Source organism: Carassius gibelio, chromosome A19 (assembly GCF_023724105.1).
Source record: "Carassius gibelio isolate Cgi1373 ecotype wild population from Czech Republic chromosome A19, carGib1.2-hapl.c, whole genome shotgun sequence".
Lineage (NCBI taxonomy): Eukaryota > Metazoa > Chordata > Actinopteri > Cypriniformes > Cyprinidae > Carassius > Carassius gibelio.
In genome coordinates this window covers 25,296,146-25,322,172 of record NC_068389.1, presented here as the reverse complement: position 1 = coordinate 25,322,172, position 26,027 = coordinate 25,296,146, and the positions used below count along the sequence as shown (strand labels likewise).

The 26,027-nt window shown below is 38.0% G+C and overlaps 1 protein-coding gene across 4 annotated transcripts in view; it reads left to right on the top strand.

The window, feature by feature from the left end:
• Nucleotides 1-26,027, top strand: part of LOC127935725 (nectin-2) — a 149,113-nt gene that overhangs the window by 47,020 nt on the left and 76,066 nt on the right. For all 4 annotated transcript variants that reach the window (XM_052533835.1, XM_052533836.1, XM_052533834.1 and 1 more), the window contains exons 2-4: nt 20,027-20,136; nt 21,388-21,631; nt 24,511-24,804. In XM_052533835.1, the coding sequence (XP_052389795.1) occupies nt 20,027-20,136; nt 21,388-21,631; nt 24,511-24,804 (648 nt within the window). The remainder of the gene's footprint in view (nt 1-20,026; nt 20,137-21,387; nt 21,632-24,510; nt 24,805-26,027) is intronic.

Sequence of the window (26,027 nt, the reverse complement as noted above, 5' to 3'; positions counted from 1 at the left end):
AATCAAAGGAACACAGATGAAAGGTTCCCCAAGCGCGCTAAGGCTCTCAGTACAAAGGTTCAGGTGAAGGACTTGAGCTCAAAAAGACCAGAGACGTACAGCTCTAAGCCAAAGACATCGTGCCTTTTCTGCAAAGATGAAAAACATCACATTGCTCAATGCTCTACATTTACTGGAAAGACTATTGAAGAAAAGAAAGCCTTCATTCACGAAACCCACCTCTGTTTCGGATGTCTCCGAAAGGGACACATAAGTAAAGACTGTAGAAGAAGACATACATGTGGTACGTGTGGTCGAAGTCATCCTACCTGCTTACATGAAGAAAGGGATAAAGCTCCTTCAAAGGACCCTAAAGGAGCATCTACGAATGTTCAAGCAAGTGAGGAAGTTCATAAAGTCATGACCCACGCACTCACTCAATGTTCTCCTGCTACTTCCAGCATTGTGCCAGTTTTCATCTCTACAGTGGACGAACCCCAAAGAGAAGTACTAACTTATGCTCTACTTGACACCCAGAGCGACTCAAGTTTCATCTTGGAAGATCTTCTTGAAAGTTTGAATGTTGTCTCACAACCTGTGCAATTGAGGCTCAGCACCATGACAGCTGCTGACACGATCACTGCCAGTAAGAGAGTCTGTGGACTTAAAGTAAGAGGACTACAATCTGCAAGTTCTATACCACTACAGCAAGCATACACAAGAGACTTCATTCCAGTGGACAAGTCGTATATTCCCACCAAGCACACAGCGCTTCAGTGGAGTCACCTCAGACACTTAGCAAGTCAGCTGTCACCACTTTTCAACTGTGAAGTCGGACTTTTAGTTGGATTTGACTGCCCATCTGCACTAGCTCCCTTGGAAGCAATTATAGGTGGTGAAAATGAGCCTTTCGCGCAAAGAACTGTGCTTGGGTGGAGTATTATAGGCCTGTCTAATCCACACCTTGACCGACAAGGAAATCAAAGTTTTGTCCACCGTGTTGCAGTAAAGGAAATACCTGTCCCATCGGCCAATGATATCCTGAAAATTCTTGAGTCAGATTTCAATGAAAAAGCTTATGAGGATAAATGTGTGTCACAAGAGGATGTTCGTTTCATACAGCACCTCAGTGCCAATATTCAGCAGAAGGATAATGGACATTACGAGCTTCCTCTCCCATTTAAGTGCAGCAGCCGACCCTCACTACCCAACAACAAAGGGCTAGCAACTGCTCGACTACAACACCTAAAGAAACGGCTCAAGTCCAATAAACAGTATTATGATCACTACAAGGCTTTCATGGAAGAGATGATTATCAAAGGTGATGCAGAACAGGCTCCAGCTATACTAAGTGGAGAGACAGTGTGGTACATCCCACACCATGGGGTGTACCACCCTCAGAAACCAAACAAGCTGAGGGTGGTATTCGATTGTTCAGCAAAGTTTCGTGGTATATCATTAAATGACACACTTCTGACTGGGCCTGATCTAACCAATTCCTTGGTGGGAGTGCTGTGCCGTTTCAGAAAGGAGCCAGTTGCAGTTACCTGTGACATAGAGAAGATGTTTCACCAGTTTCTCGTCCCACCTGATGAACGCAATTACCTGAGATTCTTATGGTGGGAGGGTGGAGACTTGGAGAAAGAGCCTCAAGAATATCGCATGGCAGTCCACCTCTTTGGTGCCACGTCTTCACCTGGGTGTGCTAATTTCGGCCTAAAGTACCTGGCACAGCAGCACAAGGTTAACTATCCTTCAGCCTCAGCATTCATTGAGAAGAACTTTTATGTGGATGATGGGTTAACCAGTGTTCCCTCAACCAGTGAAGCCAAAGAACTAATAATGCAAGCTCAAAGAGTGTGTAAACAGGGAGGTTTGAGGCTTCACAAATTTAACTCAAATAAGGAAGACGTTCTGAGTTGTTTAAACCCGTTAGAAAAGGCAACAACATCAAAGCCTCTTGACTTTAATCTTGAAGCAACACCAGCTGGACGTGTACTCGGCATTCAATGGTCAACAAAGGATGACACATTCAGTTTCAGCATCGACCTGAAGGATCAACCATTGACTCGCCGTGGTATTCTGTCTGTTATAGCCTCTCTATATGACCCTCTTGGGTTTGTCGCCCCATTTATTCTACAGGGAAAGTGTATCCTACAAGAACTTTGTCGTAGAGGTACTGAATGGGACAACGAACTTCCTGATGACTTGCGTCCTCAATGGGTGGATTGGAAAAACGATCTTCTGAAACTCAAGGAAGTATTGATACCAAGATGTTATCACCCACATACCTTCAGTGAAATAGTCAGAACAGAGTTACACCACTTCTCTGATGCGAGTAATGTAGGATATGGTGCTTGTTCCTACCTCCGCTTCAAAAATGACAAGAGTGAAGTCCACTGCTGTCTGGTGATGGCTAAAGCCAGGGTCTCACCTACAAAGGTCATAAGCATTCCCAGGTTAGAACTCTCAGCCGCTGTCATATCTGCCAGAATGAGTGTCATGCTGAAAAATGAGCTAGAAATGAAGATTGACCAAGAGTTCTTCTGGACAGACTCGCAGGTCGTTTTAGCATACATTAACAACGAAGCCCGTAGGTTTCATGTTTTTGTCGCAAATCGAGTGCAGCTGATACGAGATGTCACAGATCCTAGTCAGTGGTGTTACGTAAATACAACAGATAACCCTGCTGATTATGCATCTAGAGGGCTTAATGCGTCTGCCATCTCTACATCAATGTGGTTATCAGGACCCAAATTCCTGTGGGAACAGGAAGTAAATGCAACACCATATACACCTGTGAACCTGCTTGTCGGTGATCCTGAAGTTAAATTAGTCCAAACCTTTGTGACCTCCGTCAGAGACGGAGCAGACATCCTCAGTCGCTTAAGTCGATTCTCTTCTTGGTCTATGCTTCTAAGGGTGGTTGCAAGAATAAACAGATTGGGCCACAAACAGATGTACAACGGGGATCATGTGACAGTTGAAGAACGTGAGAGAGCTGCTAAGGTGGTCATCAAGCTTGTACAGCAGCAAGCATTCTCAAAGGAAATGCAAATAATTGAAAGAGGAGAAGCTCTACCAAATTCAAGCGCACTGTACCCTCTGGATCCTATTTTGGACAATGGCATCCTCCGTGTTGGTGGGAGGCTAAAACACTCATCTCTCAGTCAAGATCTAAAACATCCTGTAATACTTCCAAAAGGTAACCACATCACTAAACTAATTCTGTCACATTACCACACCAAAGTTCGTCACCAGGGAAGAAGCCAAACTCAAATGGAGTTAAGAATGAATGGATTCTGGATCATTGGAGGCAGTAAGTCCGTCGCTAAGTTCATACACAAGTGTGTGCAATGTCGGAAACTCAGACGACCAGCTGAAGAACAGCGTATGGCAGAACTTCCCAGAGAACGTGTTGAGGTTTCCGCTCCATTCACGTACTGTGGTATGGACTGTTTCGGGCCATTTATTGTGAAGAGAGCTCGTAAGGAGCTTAAGAGATATGGCCTATTATTCACTTGTCTATCATCTCGTGCAGTCCATATTGAAATGATTGAGGACCTATCTACAGACTCCTTTATCAATGCCCTAAGGTGCTTTATCAGCCTCAGAGGAGCAGTTCGCAAACTTCAGTGTGACCACGGCACTAACTTTGTTGGAGCTAAAAATGAATTCGCAAAATCACTGAAAGAGATTGACACCAACGCCTTAGAGATCTTTCTTACAGAAAGGCAATGCGAGTTTGTCTTTAATGCTCCTTCTGCAAGCCATGCTGGAGGTGTCTGGGAGCGCCAGATACGTACTGTGCGAAATGTACTCAATGCCACACTTGCTTTATGCCCAGGCAGGCTTGATGACGCATCACTCAGAACGCTGTTCTATGAAGCAATGGCCATTGCAAACAGCCGCCCTCTAACGGTAGATGGGATTAATGATCCAAATTCACTCGAACCATTGACCCCAAACCATCTGATAATGATGAAATCTGATGTTGCTCTTCCACCTCCAGGAAAGTTTGTAAAACAAGATGTGTATGCCACTAAAAGATGGCGCAGAGTTCAATACCTAATCGAACAATTTTGGAGTCGTTGGAAGAAGGAATACCTTCTCAACATTGCAGCACGTCAGAAATGGCATATTCCTCGCCGTAACCTTCAAGTGAATGATGTTGTAATCATCAAAGACGATATGCTTCCCAGAGGTCAGTGGCAATTAGGCCGAGTGGTGGAAACCAGTGAAGGAAGTGATGGTCTTGTAAGGCGAGTCAAGTTGCAGTTAGGGGAGCGAAAACAAAATCAATGCTCCAAGCCAGCAGTCATTGAAAGGCCCATCCAAAAGGTGGTGGTACTTATTGAAAATGAGTAATCAGCGACTGCTTTGTGATATCATTGCATCAGACCATGTAATTAAGCTCTATAAAACCTAACATTTTAGACTTCACATGCATAAAAACTGTGAAGGCGGTCATATTGATGTTCAGAAATCATGTTCTGATTCATTCACAGTTTGTTCTGTTCTTTCATCATCTCATAATTGGTGGGAGTGTAAATGACCGCAAAAATATGTATGTGTGTGTCACTTTAAATGTGTTGTGTGTGCGCACGCACGCTCTCTACGTAACGGAAGCTGTAACGCAGGTAGAAGAGAGAGGTGCGGACGAGGAGCACATTGTGGTTCTCACATGGCGTTTACAAAAGTTTGATATATATATATTGTAAAAAGTGGATGCACTTTACGTTTTGGTTCATCTAGTACCCTTTGGCAAGCGGAGCGAGGTATGTGTCTTTATTGTGTGTTTTGCATGTTGTATTTTAAAGTAATATATAATTTCGTATGGCACGTGTTATTTGTCGCTCTTTTGGTTAATTTCTCATGTATGTAATAATTTATTTGCCTTTTGGGTATCTGTAAATGTGTATTTGTTTAAGTAATCTGTCATTTGTATATAAGTTTTTTATTTATGAGTATATTGTTTCTTTATATAGTTTCACGGTGCTACAACACAACGTTTCTCGAAGTCACGGTTAATGGCGCTCAAAGCGAGCGAAATAAAGAAGATTAAGCACCCGTCGAAACTCTCTGTCTCGTTTGTCGACGCCAAGGGGCTGCTACATTATGCATTACAAAGCAGCATTTGTAAAGGTCGTTGAAACTTTTTTTTTCAAGTAATGTACATAAACAGCTCATTTTTATGCACGAATGCTCACTACTTGGGGTCTGCTATCATTATGTGCTTACGGACACTCAATCTAACATGCACTCTCAAGGGAAAAGAGCTCTTTAGTGCGTCCTGTTTCGATGGATAGTGCTCTTAAAGGGTTAAAGACCCTGTGAAATCTAATTTTAGGTTTTTAGCTTTTTCTCCATGTATGTTAGCATCCAAGTCATCTGTATGCTAGTGTTTTCCTATAAGTTGAGTAACTTAACGTTTAATGTGTTTAAAATGTATAGCCATAGAATACAAATCCTGATGACTCACCCTGTACTACAGGCTTTTGTCCAGTCAGATGCTCTCTAATGAAAGAGTTCCTCCTCTAAAGCTCCATATGTTGTGTTTCTTTTATGGTTATAAACAATTTATTTACTTATTTATCTATTATATATATATATATATATATATATATATATATATATATATACACATTTTAAATGTCCATATACAATATATATATATATATATTTATGTGTTAATTTTTTTTTAAATGCAATATTTAAATATCAAAAGTGTTACATACACTATAAAAATAACTTAAGAAATAAGTCAAAAATAAAATAAGAAATTAAAAGTAACTAAAATATAATTCAGTGAATTGGTAGGTGTGACAACACATTTAATTTTGGCTCCTGCACAGACATATTTATGACAGATTTACTAAAATATGCACTATATATATATACACACACACACACACACACACACACACAATTTGAATCTCTAATGCTTCTGAATACTTGCTCTCTTTCTCTGCTCATCTTCTCTTTCTTCTCTTCTCCCCTGGCATGCTCTCTTCCTCCTATTCTCGGTTTTCTCTCCTCCACCTGTTCACCTTTTGCAGATTGGCTCTCCCCCTCACTTCTGCATCCGTTTTCTCTCGCTCTCTCCCCCTTTTCTCATTTCACCTGCATCTTTATTCTTTTATTATCTTTCCCTTCTGCTCTCATGCCCTGCAATTCCTCCACCTCAGCTCTGAAATCTCTTTCTGTTCCACCCCTTTCACCTTGTTCTTTAGGTCTCTTACCATGTCCTGCTCTTCTTCTCTCTTTTTTTCAGTCTGTTCCTTCTCTCCCCACTCCCCTTCTACAGTAAATCCTCGTTTTATTTCCAACTCTTCTTTATCTGTCTGTCTGGTTTCTTCATTCCATTCTTTGCATCTTTACCACCTCTATACTCTTCTCAGTCGCACATTTACAACTCTCTTGCTCTCTTGGCCCCTCAGTGTCCTAATGGGTGAAGTTTGTCATTAATATGTCTGTACAGGGTCCAAAAGAAAATGTTTTGCCGCAATTTTTTTTTTCTGAAATATTGTTAATGTTCATTGCTCAAAATTTCTGTGTGTGATCTTGGTCCAGTCTTCTTCGACTCTCTTCCATAGTTTGTTGACTTTAGTGGGTTTCTTAGCCATGACTTTTTTTGGACAAGGATTTTCCAGAGATTTTCAGTCAGGTTTAAACCAGGACTCTGGGCCGGCCATTTCATTATTTCAGTTTTCTTAGCTTGATTGGGAAATGCTTGCAGGGAAGGAACTGCATGTTGCTGAAGGAGGTTCTGATAAACGTTTGCATTCACCATGCCATGTAACTCCTTCTGCAGAAAACATCCCCCAAACCATGACCCTTTCTCCTCCAACTTTCAATGACTTCTTCACGCACTCTTGGTTCAGTTTTTCCTCAGTTTGTTGCCAAACAAAATGTTTCCCATCAGTCCCAAATAAATCAAACTTGTATTCATTCCAAATATGAGCTTAGCCTTTTGTTTTTTCCAGCTGAGGAGAGGCTTGGTCACTTCGGAGTGTGCTTTCAGTCTGACTTCTCTTAAACGTGCCAAGACAGATCCTTACAAGCCCTGATCAGCACTGAACTGACAAGCAATTCCAGCTGCAGTGCTGAACCATTTACCCATTGAGAGTTTTTACATTATTCCTTCATCTCGTGCAGTTGTCTTTTCTGGATGACCAACCTTTTTGGGTGACTTGAATTAATTAGTGTCATTGTAAACCTGCAGTATTCTAGGAATTGCAGATTTGAAATGACCAGCTTCTCTTGCAGTGGATGACAGGGTCATCCCTTTGACCTTTATCTGGACAAACACCTGTTGCAGACTTTCAGTCATCTTGCAATCTCGGTGAAAACTGAAGTAATGCTGCCAGTTAAATATGGTTTGTCATATTGCCCAGCTGGTGGAATGACCTCCCAATCTCAATTCGTACAGCTGAGTCTTTACTCATTTTCAAGAAACATCTAAAAACTCATCTTTTTCGCCTGCACCTAACCTACTAACACCAGTACTTTTCCTTTTCTTGTCTCTTTTTTCATTTAATAAAAAAAAAAAAAAAAAAAAAAAAAAAAAAAAATTATATATACCTGGCTATGCGTTCTATACTAGACTAACTGAGACTTGTCATGGCACTTGTATTCTGTTGTTGTTCTCTTGTTGACCTGACTGCTTCTATTGTTCTCATTTGTAAGTCGCTTTGGATAAAAGCGTCTGCTAAATGATTAAATGTAAATGTAAATGTATATAATTAAAAAAATTCACACACACACACACACACACACACACACATTTTAACCATGTAGCATCAAATTAAGTTAAACCAGCCAACTGGCATCTACATTTTTACTCTCAGTGTGCATTAGGGATTTGTTCAGTTTGGATCCTGTTGAAAAAAAATATATATATATATATTGTGCTTACAGATTTTTAATGGTCCTAAAAAAGGCTCCGTTGTCTTCTCTAAGTCTGTTTTGCAATCTCTCCTCCCTTCTCATCAGTTTCTCCTCCTCCTCGAGTCAGGTGCTGGCAGCATAAATGTTGCCTGTCAATAATTTAATAAGAGAGGAGTGCATCCCCCTCTTTCAAACAGTCATATCAATAATGCATGGCTAACATGTAGAACAGGGTTGCATGGCCAGCCTTTGCTTTTGTGTGGAAAACAGCCTTGAGAATGTGTAAAATAAGTGGATGAATGCATGCAAGCTCACCAAAAAAAAAAAAAAACCCTGTGCAAGAGGGTTATGGGAAATAATTCATGTGGCGTGAGTGTAAAGACTGCATCCATGCTTGTATACAGTATGTGTGTGTGTGTGTGTGTTTGTGTTTGTGTGTGCAGCATGAGTACATAGACGTCTCTATATGAGAGGAGCATTTACCATGTTGTAATAAAGGCAGGAGGGCTTTTTGTCTCCATTTCATACTCTCTCACTTTGGGATGAAGAATTGGGCCCCTGCCACACACACACACACACCCCCCCACACACACACACACACATGTGAACACCATCTCCTGGGGAAAAAAGATGGGGCCACAACTGATGTTGCTGCTGTTTGGCAGTCCTCGGGGAGGATGGCAAAATGCAGTGCCTATCGCACACATACACGCACAAAAAGAGCCATAATCTAGTGCACCACGGACACTTCCAGTAGACATAAACACAACCTCTCATAACAAAGCATGCACTTTACATTATTCACAGAAATGCATTGTGGGATGACAGTTGGCGTGAAGACAAACACATATGCATGTAACATTTTATAGAAAACAAATCTGATTTTACTTTAAGTACTGTGTGGATATGATTGCTTGTTGATATTCCAGTGGGAATACAAGAGGAGCACCCAGTGAGCTGAGCATTTGAAGGCAGCATAGATACACTTCCGTCATGAAGACTGCTGCATTGCCTTCTAAGGACACAGTAACCAATTACTGTAGCTACAAGTTGATTCACAACTTTACAAACATTATGAAATCAGATGAAAACACAAAATGTACAAGACTCTACTTAACGGCTTTAAAGAGGAAAATAACTACAACCCCATGAAGCATTATCAATGACAATCAAATAAAAAATGTCCAATAAATATAGAACTATGGTTTAAAATTAGATTTTTGTATATAAAAACATTTCTTGTTTATTATTACAAACAAATACTTAAGTAGTTTGAGACAGTATGGACTCGTTTCAATTCCCTGATTGAAGGAAACTTCTTACAGAATCATGGGTAATGTAGTTGTTCCCCAGTGTTAAATCCAATTATTAAAAAAAATTGAAATATTGAGGCTAATGGCTTTAAAAAAAGCATTTACCATTAACAACACCCTATTGGCTCACAGTAGGTCTCTCTTCAATAATTTATAAGTCATTGTTAAAAATAAGTTCCCCTATGGAAGAAAATGAATGGGATTTTTACTTCTGGAACTCAACTGTGGTGCATTCTTTTGGAATCAATTGTGAGTTGAGTCTCCTGCAATCTTGAGGTTTATGAAGCTAGTCACTTATGAAAGTAGTTTTCTAAGTAGGCAGTAGATGGATAGACAGCTAACTAGGTTTTGGAACTGAGCTGAAGCGAAGAAAAACGTATTTCAAAGGAGGAGGAGGAGATGAGTGTGGCCGGGAGAACCGCGTGCCACTTAGCTGTATGGAAGCCTAATGGCACATTTCCTGTTTTAGAGAGAGAGGCTAGCCATGCTGAGGATGAAAGGAGTAAAGCTAACAAAAGATAAAAGAATGAACCCTAAAGTGAAATGAAAGCAAAGTGAAAGTGAAAAGAATCAAAAAATTGAGATGCAGGACGGAGATGCAGGTAGACAGGCATGAATAGAAGAATGATAGAGATGAAAGACGGAGAAATATGGAGGGATGCTTGAAAGAAGACACAAGGTGACCTTGAAAAAAGGGACGGGAGGGAGGAACATAAAGATGCAGGAGATGTGATCAAGAAGGAGAAAAGATCTGCTTGATGTCTGAGAAGGAACGAGGTGAGGCGAACAGCTTTAGGCTGTGTGCACACACTCCAAGCTAGTGTTTTATGTCTGGATGAGGGTGTGTCCCCTGGCGTACACTTGACAGGGGGTGTGTGAGTGAGAGACACAGAAACAGAGTGGGTTTATAAAGGATAGAAGATTACTAGGTAGTGAGAGACAGTCAGGGGAGGGAGGGAGAGCGAGGGCATAAAGCAGCGTTAGAGGGAATTTGTTTCACTATTTCACTTTCAGCACAGTGAGAACTTAAGAGCTGTGAAGGATGATCAAAATAAAGAGAATGAAATGAAAAGTAGGCGTAGTAGGGAGGCAGAAACTAAGATCATAGACATATAGTGAAAGAGAGGTGAACCCGGACCACCTTTACATAATTCTTTTCTGTGGCTATTTTTCACTCAACCGGCACAGCTAATGGATTGAGAGAGGTGGAGGTGTGTGCATGATGATCGGCACACACACATTCAAGGTCTTCTTTATTATGGCATAGAAAGCATCGTCTCATCTGCAGGGAATGCTGGGGTCATTCGGTTCACGAGTGGGTACGTGTGCGTCTTCTCACCCGAATTATAACAAGCCCTGTTCACTACATTCCCTTCACGCCTGCCTTCAAACTCCCTTTCTTCACCTCGTGCCCTCTTCTTCTCTGCTTTCACAGTGACCTTTCCCATCTCTGGGCCGTCCAGAGATTAAAGCTAGGGATGGGCATTTGTCAAAGTATTGAATTTGAAATATTTGGGCTTATAAAAAAATGCATATTTTAATATTTGTTTATTTAAATGACGTTTAACGAGAAATGCGTTTGTCACCATTTCTCAACAAGCTTATGTTTAGGCATTATACAAAATGTCTAACAACGTTACGTTGTATCTCAAGGTTTTCTTGTAGTTGAAAACGTGTATATATATATATATATATATATATATATATATATATATATATATATATATATATATATATATAAACAAAAGCTTTCAAGCAGAATAAACAGAAAAATAAAGCAAACCCTGCCAATTACAGTACAGAATGTACATACACTCGAGTCGGCCTATGTTTATCGTGTTTATATTGTTTCGCATGTTAATGTTCAGAAAAACAAAAATAGCCACATGCTCGGGTGAAAGCATGCTCTGATAACAATAAGAACACGCACCAACACAGACGTTCCAGAGACACCAAGATATTGGTCTGCTAAGCAGAGGTTCTTGCAACACTGTGTTTTCTGTTCTTAAAGCACTCTCCCTCGAAGAAACATAAAGGTGCTGTATGTAAGTTTTTGACTCTACTAAAGCATCAAATTACCATAATATGTTTGCAGTTATCTGAAAAACAATGCTACAGTTAGTTATTCTCCTTTGAAAATGTGCGTTCTGAGCCGGAATGCCGGTCTTTGTTTTGATTTGTGAAACCCGCCCACTGCCACTTTACCCAATTGTATTTCGCCACCCAGGTTGCCAGTTGGCAGAAAAAACTGTGTTTTTCATTTCATTCCTCGTCAAGTGCACTTGTTCTTGTTGGTGTCGTCGTGTGTCAAGTCTGAGGAGGAGTGACCAGGTGTATAAAAACCCTCTCCAATATTTTGAATTTGGACTGCAATACCTAGTTCAACCACTCGGTGTCAATTCTACACATAGTAAAATTCTAATAATGTTTTTATTTTTCAAATATCAAACACGAGCGCCTGGAGGCGTGACGTGTGGGCGGAGCTAAAGAATCACGAGCGCGAGTAAACTTTTGCGTTGAGGGCGTTTGGAAGCTGTGACAGCTGTGAAGGCTGAAACTGAATGAGAGCAGCAGCAGCAACGACTCGCTCCGAGCGGGGCTCGAACCCGGGTCTCCGATGGGAGGCGGACGCACTAACAAGGAGGCAGAGATATTTGAAGCAGTTTTACTCACCGCCTGTGTTTCCAACACACAATCGTGACCCTTTTTCGTTGGGACTGCATCATCCTTAAGAAATAAACGATACGCAAATCCGTCGTCAAACTGGGCTTTGTTTGTAAAACAAGCATTTTAGAAATGCAGGGAACAAACACAAACACTTGCACAACTCCGTTGATGCTCTATAAAAATAAACTCCAATCCACTGGTCCCTTAATGCTGCTGTTTTCTTTGGTAATCTGTGCAGGGTTGTCTTGCCCTGGCAACCAAAAACACACTCCTTTTGTGACATTTTGCGACATTCTCGCTCTGATCAGTGAGTCTGTGCTCAGCCTCTCATTGCTCTGCTATACTGGAGCGCGCGCTCTTCCGGCAGAAGTGCCTCAGGACCCATATAAGGAAATTCCGCTCCATCTAACGTCACACAGAACCATACTCGAAAAAAACTTTCCGAAACTTGTGACAAACCGGAAGGAGTATTTTTGGAACAGAAATACTCCTTCAAACATACAACTTAATTTTTGAAACTTTGTCCATGTTTAGCATGGGAATCCAACTCTTTCACAGTGTAAAAACAGTATGCATGAAATAGCATTTCACCCCCCCTTTAAAGATTGCTAGTAACCTTTTAAATTAATCAGAATATTTTTTTTTTAAACTACATTGTTACAGCTCATTGGTGTATTTTGCTTTATGCAAGAGTGTTTTGTGTAAGTATGCTTTCATTTGGCCTTTAGCTTTTGTACACTTATGTTTATTTTATACAGTGCAAGTAAATGCATTTTTAATGTGTTTAAATGCTATTTGATTGCATTAAATTATTTTAAATGAGAAGGCTTTTTAAATTAAGTTCTTGCTGAAGGTTTGAGCTAAATAGTTTAGATGCTGGTTTTATGTTCTTGTTGTTTTGTTCTCTATTCTTGCATTTTGTCAAAAATACGATCTGAATATTAGAATAGAAATATTGTTAAAGGTTAGCATGCAGTATTTGTATATATATTGTGTTGATATGGCAGTTTAAGGCTTATAATGATAACTGCATAATGAATGTTACTTCACACTAAAAGTCAGTAATATTATTTTTTAAAGAAATTAATAATTTCTGTTGAGCAAATACACATTAAATTGGTCAAAAGTGACAGGGATATCTTGTATTATGAAAACATTTATCATGGTTTAAATAGTTTTAATCAGATAATAATAATAAATGTTTATTGAGCACCAAATCAGAATGAAATGGTTATGTTAAATCTTATTATTTCACAGTGTTACTGTTTTGACTGTATAAGCAGTTTCTTCAAATTAAATTAAAAATCTTACCAACCCCGAACTTTTGAACAGTAATGTACGATTTAAGTGGAAAAATACAGTTTCTGGTGTTATTGGGGTATTGTGTGTAAGTCATTAATCATATTTTTCAAAAGTACTTGTAACTTTTAGCGTACCCTTTCAAGAAATCTCTTATTTACTGGAGTCCTTATAATAACTGAGACTTCGTCAGAGATTCAAACTCGTAACAATCACTCGGGCGGCGGGAAGAAAGACATGTGAAATTCTAAAAGCGTACGTGGCATGCCCTTGTGTTGCGCTCTCACTGTGCTAATTATTTTCCAGTCAGTCGAGTTCTATAAATACTTTTCTTAATGATTGACCTCAGGAAAGCCGGTGAGCTCGACCCTCAGAAGTTCATGTCGGCGCTATCCCTGTCTCGTGCATGGCATCACGTCACTTGTTTAGATGCAGAAAAGGACATCTGGTAGAAAAGTTGAGGCTGGCTGAGAGGAAAGTGGATGAAGTCGTGTTAGTGTGAGGATGTTTCATGACACAGCAGAGTGAAAAGTCAAGTCCTTGAATGGTATTTGTTGTCAAGATGTCTGGTAAATCAGTACTTTTGACATCAACAAAAGATACAGAGAGCTTTCTCTCCTCTCTTTTAAAACTAAGCCTGTTCTTTTTGCTGATTCTATAGTCACTACAGTGTAGCTGTGTAAACTTAAAGGTAGAGGTTGTAGGACCTGCCACTAGAGGGCGCACTATCAAAACAATAACAATCACGTGGTTGATGACGCTAGGAAGGAGCGTGGAATGATGGGATTTGTTGTCTTCTACCAAACTGCTGATGGCCATCCACCATTGATTTAACGCGAGTTCAACGATTTGCACGAGTAGATTACAAACAAAATCAATGCAAAGACACGATCAGACTATGGATCAGACGTGTCCTCGCGCAGGTCTAGAGACACGATGCCCCGTGTTTGGCGTGTATGCCCCATAATACTAATCTTGTTGATCGTAATAATAGCATACGTTTTTCTGCTAAGATATGAATCAAAACAACTCACCTGTCGAGTAAAACACAAGCAAGATCGGCATCTCTTTCTAGTTGAAGTTTGTCATGAAGCTACTTCCGCATTTGTCCACGACACTGTTGTCATGTGGTTTCTACGTCAGTAAAGGTGGTAAAAAAGGGTAACTTACGTCATTGACAGGCGACTGCACTGCCCCCTATCACTGTTTAGAATGTGAATTTTATCATGATTTACAAGTAGTTGAAAACATTAGAGAAATTGTTAGTAATCAGCTGGACAAAATATATACCACTAGCCTATTGGTTTTTGGATATTTTACTGCAAATATCTTACATATTGTACCTTTAATGTTGCACCTAAATGTAAATTCAAAACAACATTAGTTTAAATAGAGTTTAGTTAATGTGCAAATAGGCGACAATACAGGACAGTCGTGATATTGACCTTTTGTCATTAACCTATTCATTTGCACATAATGTACTGTATGCATTAATATTAACTTTTTAAGTTGGATATTATGTATTTTAAAAATAGCATCCCTGTGCTTTTTATTAACTACATACAGTAAGCTTATGAAATTTTGGTGAATAGTTTCTTCTCCTTAAATGTGGTTAGTTTGTCAAATGTGGTAAAGTAAAGCACTTGACTTGAGCATCACGTGACTCATTTAATGAGAGAAGGACATCTGGGAGAGAAAAAGCTGAGGTTGGCTGAGAGTAGATAAAATTGTTGATAATGAAAAAAAGTATTTGAAAACAGGCTAAACAGACACATTCTTGAATGTGTATTTTGTCCTTGTCAGTTAAATTATTTCTGTTATCAATGAAAAACACTTTTTTTTTTCAAGCTAATATTGCTTCAAAATATGATGTGAATACAGCATGCTGAAAAGGACAATCCAATTGTTGTTTAGTTAGCTGTAACCTCCGATAAATGGGTGTGTTTTTCCAAATGTTAAATGTAATACTGGACTTCCTTATGTGGAAGTGGAACTCAAAAGGAGAAATTTTGAAGACCATACTGGTTTCTGTAATTAAGGTTAAAGCTTTTAAGATGCACCATATAAATGTGTGACCCAAGGGTTATTTTTTTAAAACTTGAGATTCATAAACCACCTAAAACCTGAATAAAAATGGGCTTCAATTGTCTCAGTTGAGTTCCAGTGGGGTCGCTGTGTCCATTTCTTTTACTGTCTATGATGTGGACAGCCACACCATCATTTTCAAAAGTCTCAGTTTTGGTCCGTTTACACTGAAATACATCCCCCCAAAACGGCAGCAGCGTTTTCAAAAGTCTCAATTTTTAAGGGTCAACAACGCAAAGTAGTTTAGCCTTAAAATGGACCTTTTTCACATTTCCAAGGTTCTTTATATAATACTGTTTATTATTTCTTTTTGTTATGTTTTTATTTGCCCCAATAAGAAAATAATTTCTGACCTTGCAGAAGAGGAAAAAATACCAAGAGATTGATTGTTACATGATTACAAAAGAGAGAAAGATGTCAAATTTGCCGCCACTACTTCAGCTGTTGCATTAAGCCCCCAATTATACTTCATATGAATATGTGTTTATCTGGTGCCTGTTTTCCTCTCAATAACAATAAAATAACAGCTGTGAGAAAACAGCAGTTAAAGGAATAGTTCACCCAAAAATGAAAATTGTCATCTTTTTCTCAGCCTCAAGTTGTTCCAAAGCTGTGTGACTTTTTCTTCTGTTGGAGCAAACCCCCATGGAGCAAAGAAAGTTGTACGAAATGGCTTGTAAATAGTGACATAAAGACTAGAATTTTAATTACTAGTGGAACTAATCCTTTAAAGTTAAACCTGAATGCATATCTAACATTAAACATTTATGCTTGTTAGTGTGCAAATAGGTGGCGCCCCAAGGCAGAGTCATCCCTGTGGTGCATATATATGAATATATTAATGACTCAGAGGTGAATATCACACATTATTCAGTATAAGGACCTATGAGCTTTGCATTGAGTACATAAAGCAAGCTTATGTGCTTTTTCTAAATGGCTTGTGCCCCTGAAATGTGTTTGTGTTTTATTTAAGAGCCAATTTAAGAGCCCGCTTTGGTTCATTTGTCATCCTTAAGTAAAGCGTATCAGCGGCACGCAGACACCCGACTGTTTCAGAGGTATTAAAACCAGTGCAAATAGTAGATCAGTACAGGAATATGAACAGAAACACTTGAACACAAAGGGAGGCTGTAGAGCATGCTGGGTATGCATACAAATGAGAGAGAGAGCTGATCCATGTTCGGTCTTCACTGTATTGTTCTCCTCTTTCTTTCCTTTTTTTCTGAAATCCATGGCATTCTTTCATTGACCCCGTGAAAAACGAATGACTAAAACATTGTACAACTACATTCCACCCTATGACTCATTTGTTGATGTGTACGGAGGAAGAGGGAGAGAGCAAAATAGAGTTATGAGCCTAAGATAGAAGGAAACAAAAGAGGAGCAAAGCTGAGCAAGAGAGGGAGGTAAAGAGAGTGAGGTGAGTGAATAGATACTTTGTGTTTCTGGTTCATATTCCACCAAGCTGGTCTTGACAGGCCATTGTGTACCTTCAGGGGCAATTCTGCTACATTGAGTCATACGCATCTCCTCGTATAATGTAAACACACACTTCCTGACATTAGAGCCCAGTGATATGTGCACGCGTTTGCATTCCTCTGTCCTTATGTGATTGGCATGTTAATTGGATCTTAAAAGTAAACATCCACAACGGATGCATTAGTCAAAAGATTATTAGTCAAATACAAATAACGAGTGTAACCCCTGTCTGCCGCTCCTTGCACTGAGCGGGGCTCGAACCCGGGTCTCCGGCATGGGAGGTGGACACACAAATAAGGAGGCTAAATGATTCAGCCACTAGTATCTGTCACTAGTACGTCTCTTGAGATTGGGGAGTGAGGTTTACCTAAACAGCACTACTCGCTGGCCTCCGTTACACTCACCCCCCCTAAACCTCACTCCCATCCGGGTCACGGCACCAATGTAACCCCTCTCTCCCGGGTCCTCTCCGCCGCTTCTCGCACTCGCTCCGAGTGGACCTCGAATCCGGGCACTACTCGCTGGCCTCTGTTACACGAGCAATACCTGTTGATAGAGGATGCTATTTTGGTTTAGATGGAAATGTATATAAGAATAGTAGTAAATAAGTCTTCTCTTAGAGTAAAGACTAGTAAAGAAGTCTTCTCTTTTCCTTCTTGTCTTTGTTCCTACTATGCATTCTTGCATTATTATGACAGATATATAAACATCATTAAAATGCTTAATTGAGCGTATATATAGGCTAGAGATATCTGTGCTGTTAAACCACATGTAGTGTTATTCATATAATTGAGCTAGCTATAAACATGTCATAACTGAAAGCTACTCAGCAAGATTATCTTCACCATTGCTCTGCTTTGACAGTACTTGACCTGAAAGAAAAAAAAACTGACAATAGAAGACGACGCAGCCTCGTTTTCATTACTGCCCAAACTTAAACACTTGACTAAGAGTATGTTTGCATGACAATGATGTACTTAATTTCCTTTTGCAGTTTGGAAAAGTTTTGTCAGTGATATTTTGTCAAAATAAATCCTGTTCACATGGATCAACAAAAACAGCTAAAACGCTGTATCATGCATGCCAGGCCACTAATTGGCGATGTTACTTCGTAAAGAAATTCCTATAGACTGAACATGTAATTCACATGTTTTCTAAAGCTAAAGCATGTTTTTTGAAACCAGTTTTCAAAAGATAGCTTTTTCAGATTGCCTTGTTGCCTTGTAAATGAACAGCCAAAATGCATCAAGTTTTCAACTTTTAGTGTTGAAATGCCCTCTAAGATCTAAAGCACCTCTTGTGGCATACTTAAGTTACAATATGAATTGCATTTTGACACGATAATGCAGTAAATCAAGTTTGTGTCATAGAGCCTCAGGGACTTTTAATACATACACATTACAGTACAGTACAAGTATTTGGCATCCTCTACAGTGTCATATACAGTACTTTATAATCGGTGTTAGCTAACAGATCTGATTTATAGGAGGTTTGTGATCCTAAGGTCAGTCCGATTTAATGCTTTTGTGGAACATAAACCGAGTTCTTTTCAATGGAGTGAAGGGGTGTAGAGTGAGTGGACAATGCATTTGCATTCAAGGGTATGCATTTCTATAACAGAATCAAGCTCTGTTTATGTATCATTATATGTGGCTGCAACCCTGTATTTGATGGATTTAATCCTCTCCGAGGCGAGGTGCATGTAATTTGAGGTCTGTGTTTGGAGCATTTGAGCAGGCTGATGTATCTGTATCTTGTTGAAAGCAGCTGTTTTGTGAATGCAATGTGTGTGTGTGAGCACTGAGCCATTCTTTATTCCATCAGTATATATGGAGCAGCTCTCATACTGCTCGCTGGCCTCACTGGCCTCACTGGCCTTTGACTCCTGGAGCTCTGAGCTGGATGCCTTTCGCTTCTGTCTCCGCAGGAGCTTGCTGGAGTCCGCCGAGTAGATGAGCCAAAACACAGGTTGTTTATTTTACCCTGCTTTTGTATACAGTAAAGAGAAAGCCAGTGAGTTTTGCAAAACTTGAACTTTGCGATCTTCCATAAGTGAATGCTGTGCCGAGTGCTGACACAAAGATCACCGTCTGGGATCACAGCCACCGGGTCAACATTTTCAAAAGCAAAAGTATTTGTTTTCTTTTTTTTTTGAAAGCATCATGATTTGCACCGCAATGTAGTGTGAGTTTATCATGAGTAATAATAATAAAAGTACAATTATTTTCTTTTTATGAGCATTAACCTCCTGTTAATATAATATAATGATCACTTGACTGTTTTGTTCAAGGACGAGATACCATTTTAAAAGCAGCATAAACATTATTTTGATGATTTTTAATTATTTATGCACTTAATTACGTACAAGTGTGTCAAGTGTGTAATGTAATTTTCAGTGTGCAGAATCCATCTGTTATTTGGCGAGAGAAAGTTAAGACTTAATTATATCACACACACCAAGCAAAAAAACAAAAACTAAACAATTAAAATTCTTTCCCTAGTAATATGAGGCCTGAACACTTAATAGAGAGCTAAACGACTCTTTTATCCCCCCAAAAAGGAGAACGACTGTCTAGGGGATACTATATGTAGTAAAATCTTCATCTTTTAGCTGTGAAATCTTTACTGAGTTTTATGTGGTAAAGTAAGAATAACTGTTATATATTGTTAGTGATATTTCAAGATGAACACTTACTGGACTTATTTTAAAAATATTTTCTATAAAGTTTCTACAAACCATTCCATTAAAAAAAAAAACGAATTGACTTACAAGAGGCTTTAAAGGGTTAACACATGTTTCAGGTCTAATTATGATCATTTCATTAGCACATATTATTAATAAAAAAAATAAAAAATCCAGTCAGTTATTGACAGATAAAATCAAGCGCAGCCCTCCTTGTTTCATTGAATGTCCTGTTTCATGTGTTGCATTGTGGGAGTAAAAATCAGTGAATGTTTCAGATTGACTTTAATAATGCTTGTCATCCAGATGCATTTGTTCAGCCCGCCTCTGATCCATATCCGTGATCATGTAGATTGATGCTGTGATGATGAGATAGCTCAAAGTTGTGTTTTTTTTCTTTAATTATGGGCAATCAAAGCAGGATCAGTCTCACGCTGAGACAGTCTGCACATTCAGTCGATAGATAGGAAGTCTGAGACTGCTCTCTTTCCCGGAGGAAGTTCAGGTCCAGGAATATAACGCAAGCACTTTGGTGTGTTTCTTATTAGCCTGTTGTCTGGAATTAATTTGCCAAATTTTGATGTAGGCTATGGAACTGGCCTTTCTAATGTTTCCCTCTTCTCTTTTGCAGCGGTCTGGAGTCAGCGTGTTCGAGTGGAACCCGAGGTCACTGCGTATCCTAATGGATCTGTCAATCTGCGCTGTGAGTTCACCAACAGTGGAACCACCAAACTCACACAGGTGAGACCAGATCTACTTCATTAGTTCCAAGTCTCGAAAATGACTTTTTTCTTTGGTATATTTAGAGTATATTTTTGTTATATAAAATATTGAAAAGATTTGGTTTGTAAGAATGTTAAATGCCCACCGAGGACACAGTTATTTGATCAAAAATACAGTAGGAATCAGTTGTGAAATATTATAATAAAAAAAAAAACAGTATTCTGTTTGAATCTATTTTAATATATGGTTTATTCCTGCGATCAAAGCCGAATTTTTTTAGAATCATTACTCCAGACTTCAGTGTCACATGATCTTCAGAAATCATAGCTGCTCAAGAAACATTTCTTCTCATTATGATCAATGTTCAACAGTTGTGCTGCTTCATATTCTTCTAAAACGATCACATTTGTTAGAATTTTTTACATATTCTTAAACATTAAATTTCACTTACCCCAAACCTATATATTTTTAAAGTCTTTAAGAATAATTTTAAAAAGTCTAATTAAAAAAAGTAATTTTATATCTATGTATACACACACACACACACACACACACATGTTTGTTTTTGTGAAAAGTGGGTTCATCCCATAGGCGTAATGGTTTTTATACTGTATATTGTATACTGAATATATACTGTAAACTGTATATTCTATGGCCCTTCACCAACCCTACACCTAACCCAAACCCTCACAGGAAACTTTGTGCATTTTTACTTTCTCAAAAAAACTCATTCTGTTTGATTTATAAGTGTTTTGAAGAATGGGGACATGGGTTATGTCCTCATAAGTCACCCTCTACTTGTAATATCTGTGTTATACCCATGTTATTATACAGAGTTGTGTCCTGATATGGCACAAAAACAAGAGCATACACACACACACACACACACACACATATATATATAGCATATACTTTAGCACAAAACATTAGTGAATTTGAATATACTTTTCTATTAATTCTAAACTGATGCTTTAAAAGGTTATCATCAGAAGTTTTGAATTATCACAGGTTTCAGTAAAATCTGTCTGCCTGCTTGATAAAGATACTTGTGTGACATTTAAATATGCTGAGTTCACATCTACTGTACACTATTCAGTGCTAACATAAAAAACTAAATATTGAGCTATAGTGACAGTTCAGCACAAGTGCAGTAGTTGTCCAGTGTTTTCTCCATCCGTATGGTTTAAACAGCAAGCTGGTGGCTAGCAGGAAGCTGCATGTTAAAGCAATGGAGTGAGGAATAATTCCCTCTTTCTTTCTGGTTGGCAGGTTTCGTGGATGTTTGAGCGCGTGGAGGGTGATAGGCACAACATTGCAGTGTTCCACCCCCAATACGGAGCCAGTTTCCCTAATAAAGACTTTGAGGGCCGAGTATCGTTCACTCAGAACTCCCTGGAGAACCCCTCCATTAGGATCGACAAGCTGAGGATGGCTGATGCTGGCAGGTACATCTGCGAGTACGCCACCTACCCCAGCGGAAACGAGCAGGGGACTACCACTCTTATCATGCTGGGTAGGTAACATGTTTATTTATAGACATAGACACATAGACATTTATAGATCTCAGCAATGTTATCAATGTAATTGGCATTTACATTTTTGAACATGTGCACAAATCAAAAGAATGTCAACACGCATGGTTTGCTCTTAGATTTAGCCAAAAACTATTACGTGAAAAAAAAAAAAAAACCTGGCTGTATTACATTTAACTGCTTCTATTGTCCTCACTTGTAAGCCGCTTATGATAAAAGCATCTGATAAATTACTAAATGTAAATGTTAGATGTATTAGATCATATTATCTCAGTCGAGACGGCTAAACTTCAAATTGCATGTTTGCTGTTTTTTTCAGCTCATCAGCACTTTTTCTGTAATGTAGAGAGCGCACTAACACATGGTTGCCAGATTGGGAAGATGAAGTAAACCACTGAGCAGAAAATGAATAAAAGTAAAAGTTTAATACAGTTGTATTTTTTTCCTACATAAGAATGTGTTCTGTTTAATTGTAGTTTTTTTGAAAAGAAGAAAATGACTCTCAAGACTCCCATTAAAATGTCATCCAGTGTAAAAATAGTTTATATACCAAAAAGTAATAAGGAATTGTTTAGAAAAATAATTATTAGCTTTTATTTAGCGATCACAGTGTAGCCACCAAAAATAACAAATTTTGCCATTATTCTTTAAACAACTAGTTTTTATCCATTTGTAATTATTTAAAATATAATAAAATTAAGTATGGTCACTGTTTCTTTGACCTGTTGATTTAAGAAAAAGCTCTGATTGGGGGATTTAAACTGTTGAAATCTGGCAACCCTAACCATGAAAGCTTGAGTAGCAACAGTTCACTGTAGTAGTAACAATAAAGATGAACAAATAATAGCTCAAACAAATCACTGAATTGGTGTTTTGAACCAATTTATTCATGGAAATGAATCAAACTTTCCCATCGCTATTTTTGCCGGTTCAAGTCTTAAAATAGCTCTGCTTTCACACTCGTGTGTGTCTTGACATGAGCAGGGAGCGTGAAATTAGCCTACTGGCACAGTCTTTAGGAAACTTAATGGCCAAATAATTAGTGCATTAAAATCAAATCAATATTTACAATGTTGCCTACTTTTATATTACCAACAAAATTCTATCAAATAGACAACAAAGCTTAAAGCTGATGCTCAGACTGAAGTCTTAAGAAAGAAAATATAATGAAGAAAATGTGGTCCATTAGCCTGATTCATCATTTGAAGGAGTAAGCTAATGCTATCACCAGACACAGAGAGATGCTATGAATCAGTGCTGTCTCTAGGACCCTTGAGAACACAAAGTAAGGGTTCCTCGATCATTGTTAACCTCTGTCTTTAGCTTCATTGATGTGTGTTTGGGCATGAGATGATCAGCTTCAGATAACTATGCCTTCATGTATTTGAATATATACTGTCATTATTATTTGCTCACATTATTTATTTATATTTATATTATTTATATAAGTTTTTAGTGATAAAAATCATTATTACACTACATATTACTTTTAATTTTAAACAAATCAAAAATGTAAAGAGTGACTGTTTAGTTTGTTTTTAGCAGTTTTTTTATTTTAATTAAATGTTGTTAATTTAAGTTCATGTTAGTTTTAGTTAAGACAAAATAGGTAATTTTAATTTAATTTCAGCAGTTTTTGTTTCAGATGTTTTCATTAAATGTATTAATTTTAGTGTTTTCAAACAAAAAAGTAAATCAAATACATTTCTTTCATTTCAGAAATGGTCTCCTTTGCTTTCATTAAATGTTAGATAAATACATTTTGTTTCAGTTGTTTTCATGATATTTTATTCTGGGGAAAGTAAATCAAATTTAGAAAAAAAATGTGTTGCTTTTTTTTAGTTATTTCATGGAATATATAAAATTGAGTGTATTAAGGCAAAAAGAAAATCACATTTTAATTTCATTTTATTTCATTTTAATTTAATTTCAGCAGTTGTCTCCCTTGATTTCATTAAATGAATTTAATTCTGGGAAAAGTAAATAAAATTTGTATTTAATTTCAGCAGTTTTTATTTCAGTTATTTCATGAAATATAAAAATTTTACTGTATTAAGACAAGAAAAAAATTCATTTCATTAAATGTTGATAAAATAAATAAATAAATACCTTCACATCTGTAAAATGCCACATAGTGACTATTTAATTACATTTCAGTTGTTTTCATGAAAGTTTTATCTAAAATAAAAATCTAATTAATTTAATGTCTCCGGTTTTGTTTGTTGTTTTTATGAGATTTTGTGTTAATTTAGACAAAGTGGTGATAATCAGGTTTTTATTATTTAAGCAGTGGCTTTTGCTTTCATTAAATGTTAGATACATCTTGTTTCAGTTGTTTTCATGATATTTTAATTTTAGCGAATTAAGACAAAATTGTGTACAGCGAGTTTTAATTTGATTTCAGCAATTGCAATTGAGCTCTGTAGTTGCCAGTATCATGCATATTACATTTCCAAATATTTGAGTATAATGACCTCTATAATTGACCGTCCCAGATTGTCCCAGGCATCTGGTTTCCAACACAAGTGTGCTAGTTTCATGCCTCTCGTATCTCACTGTACTTCTCCAGTAATCAATCAATATTTCATGTCTGTTTATTTTTATATTTAGTAAGTTGCTATGTAATAAGTGGCCTGGTTTGAAACATCCTGTCAATGTTTTTTTCTTTCTTTCTTTCTCTCTCGATAATGAGCGGCTGACTCTACATTATACCGTTAATAGAAGTCAATAACAGGTTAACAGAGTACTGCCGTAGCTTTGCTGCGTGTCTTTTAGCTCAATCTCCACCTGATTGATTAAAAAAAGGCTGTTAAAAAGCAAAATGATGATGCAGACTCTTGAATCTTTCTTCCTCCATCAGCCAAACCCAGAAACTCAGCTACCGTCATCCCGGTGCGAGCCAGCTCTTCTGAAGTGGTTGTGGCAAGCTGTGAAGCAGCCCAAGGAAAACCAGAGGCAACAATCTCCTGGATTACAACCATTGCCGGCCGCTATAATCACACCTCAGTGCCCGAGAGGGACGGGACGGTCACCGTGAAGAGCGAGTATAGGATGATCCCGACGCCTGCTGAAAACGGCAGAGAAATCACCTGTGTGGTGAATCAGAGGACGCAGGTCGAACCCAGACCCTTCCCGCTGAAGCTGGTGGTGGAGTGTAAGATACACACACACACACACACACACACACTGCGAGGAGTAGTTATTAAATCCATATGACTTGCTTCTGTGGAACACAAAGAGAGACTTTCTGAAGGAAACCCTGGTCTGCCTTTATTTTTAGTATATTGAAAGTAAGGGCTTTGGGGACTGTCAAGCTCTAAAATAAGAAAAATAAATATAAGTAGCAATGAATAATTCATTTTTTGAATCAGATATTTTCATTGAATCTGATCTAGTTCACTAATCACAGCTGCCTTTCCCAAAAACTTTGCAAGCTAGAAGATTGTAGAGACCACTGGTGCCAGTCAGTGTAATTGTAGTATCAGGTTTTTATTAATTGTAAATGTTACATTTTTAATGTTAAACTAATGTATAAACTAGTAATATAAATTTAATGCAAATACAATCAGGTTTTTTATGTTCATTTTATTTCAGTTAATGTTTACTGTTACAGTTTTTATTCATATTTTGATTTACTTAAAATTTGTATATTTTCATTTTCAAATTAAACTAATTTTTGATTATTTTTATTAATAACTGTTACAGTTTTATTTTTATATTCGGTTTTCAATTTCTTTTTTGTACATTTTTATTCGTTTTTTTAATATGCCTATAATTTTTATGAATTTTTATTTTAGTTGTTGTTATTGCATTATGTCAAGTTAAACGGATGTTAATAAAATACATTTGAAGTTAAGAAAATATATTTTTTAATTTATTCTATTTTATTTCAGTTAACATTTATTTATTTCAAGTAAAATATTTAGGTTTAGTTATAACTATAATAAACCTGCTGCCAGAGGTTTTGCAGTGCTTTTGGGGAGCACAATTCTGGTCTGAATGATTCGTTTGTGATTCGTTTTTCACTCTGTCCTGTCCTACTGGGTAGTAATTCACTGGAGAGGAAGATTATCAATCAATAATTGACTTAAATCCTTCCCAAGACTTATTGGGTGCTTTTGTGTTTCCTGTTTGAAGCTTGAAAGTGACGTGATGTGTAGCCAAGTATTGTGTCCCGTACTCAGAATATGTGTTCTGCATGTAACCAATCCAAGTACACACACACACACACACACACACACACCCAGAGCAGTTGGGGGTTTGGTGCCTTGCTCAAGGGTCTCACCTCGGTTGTGGTATTGAGGGAGTAAGAGAGCGCTGGTTATTCACTCCCCCCACCTCCAACCCCTGCCGCTCCCAAGACTCGAACCCGTGACC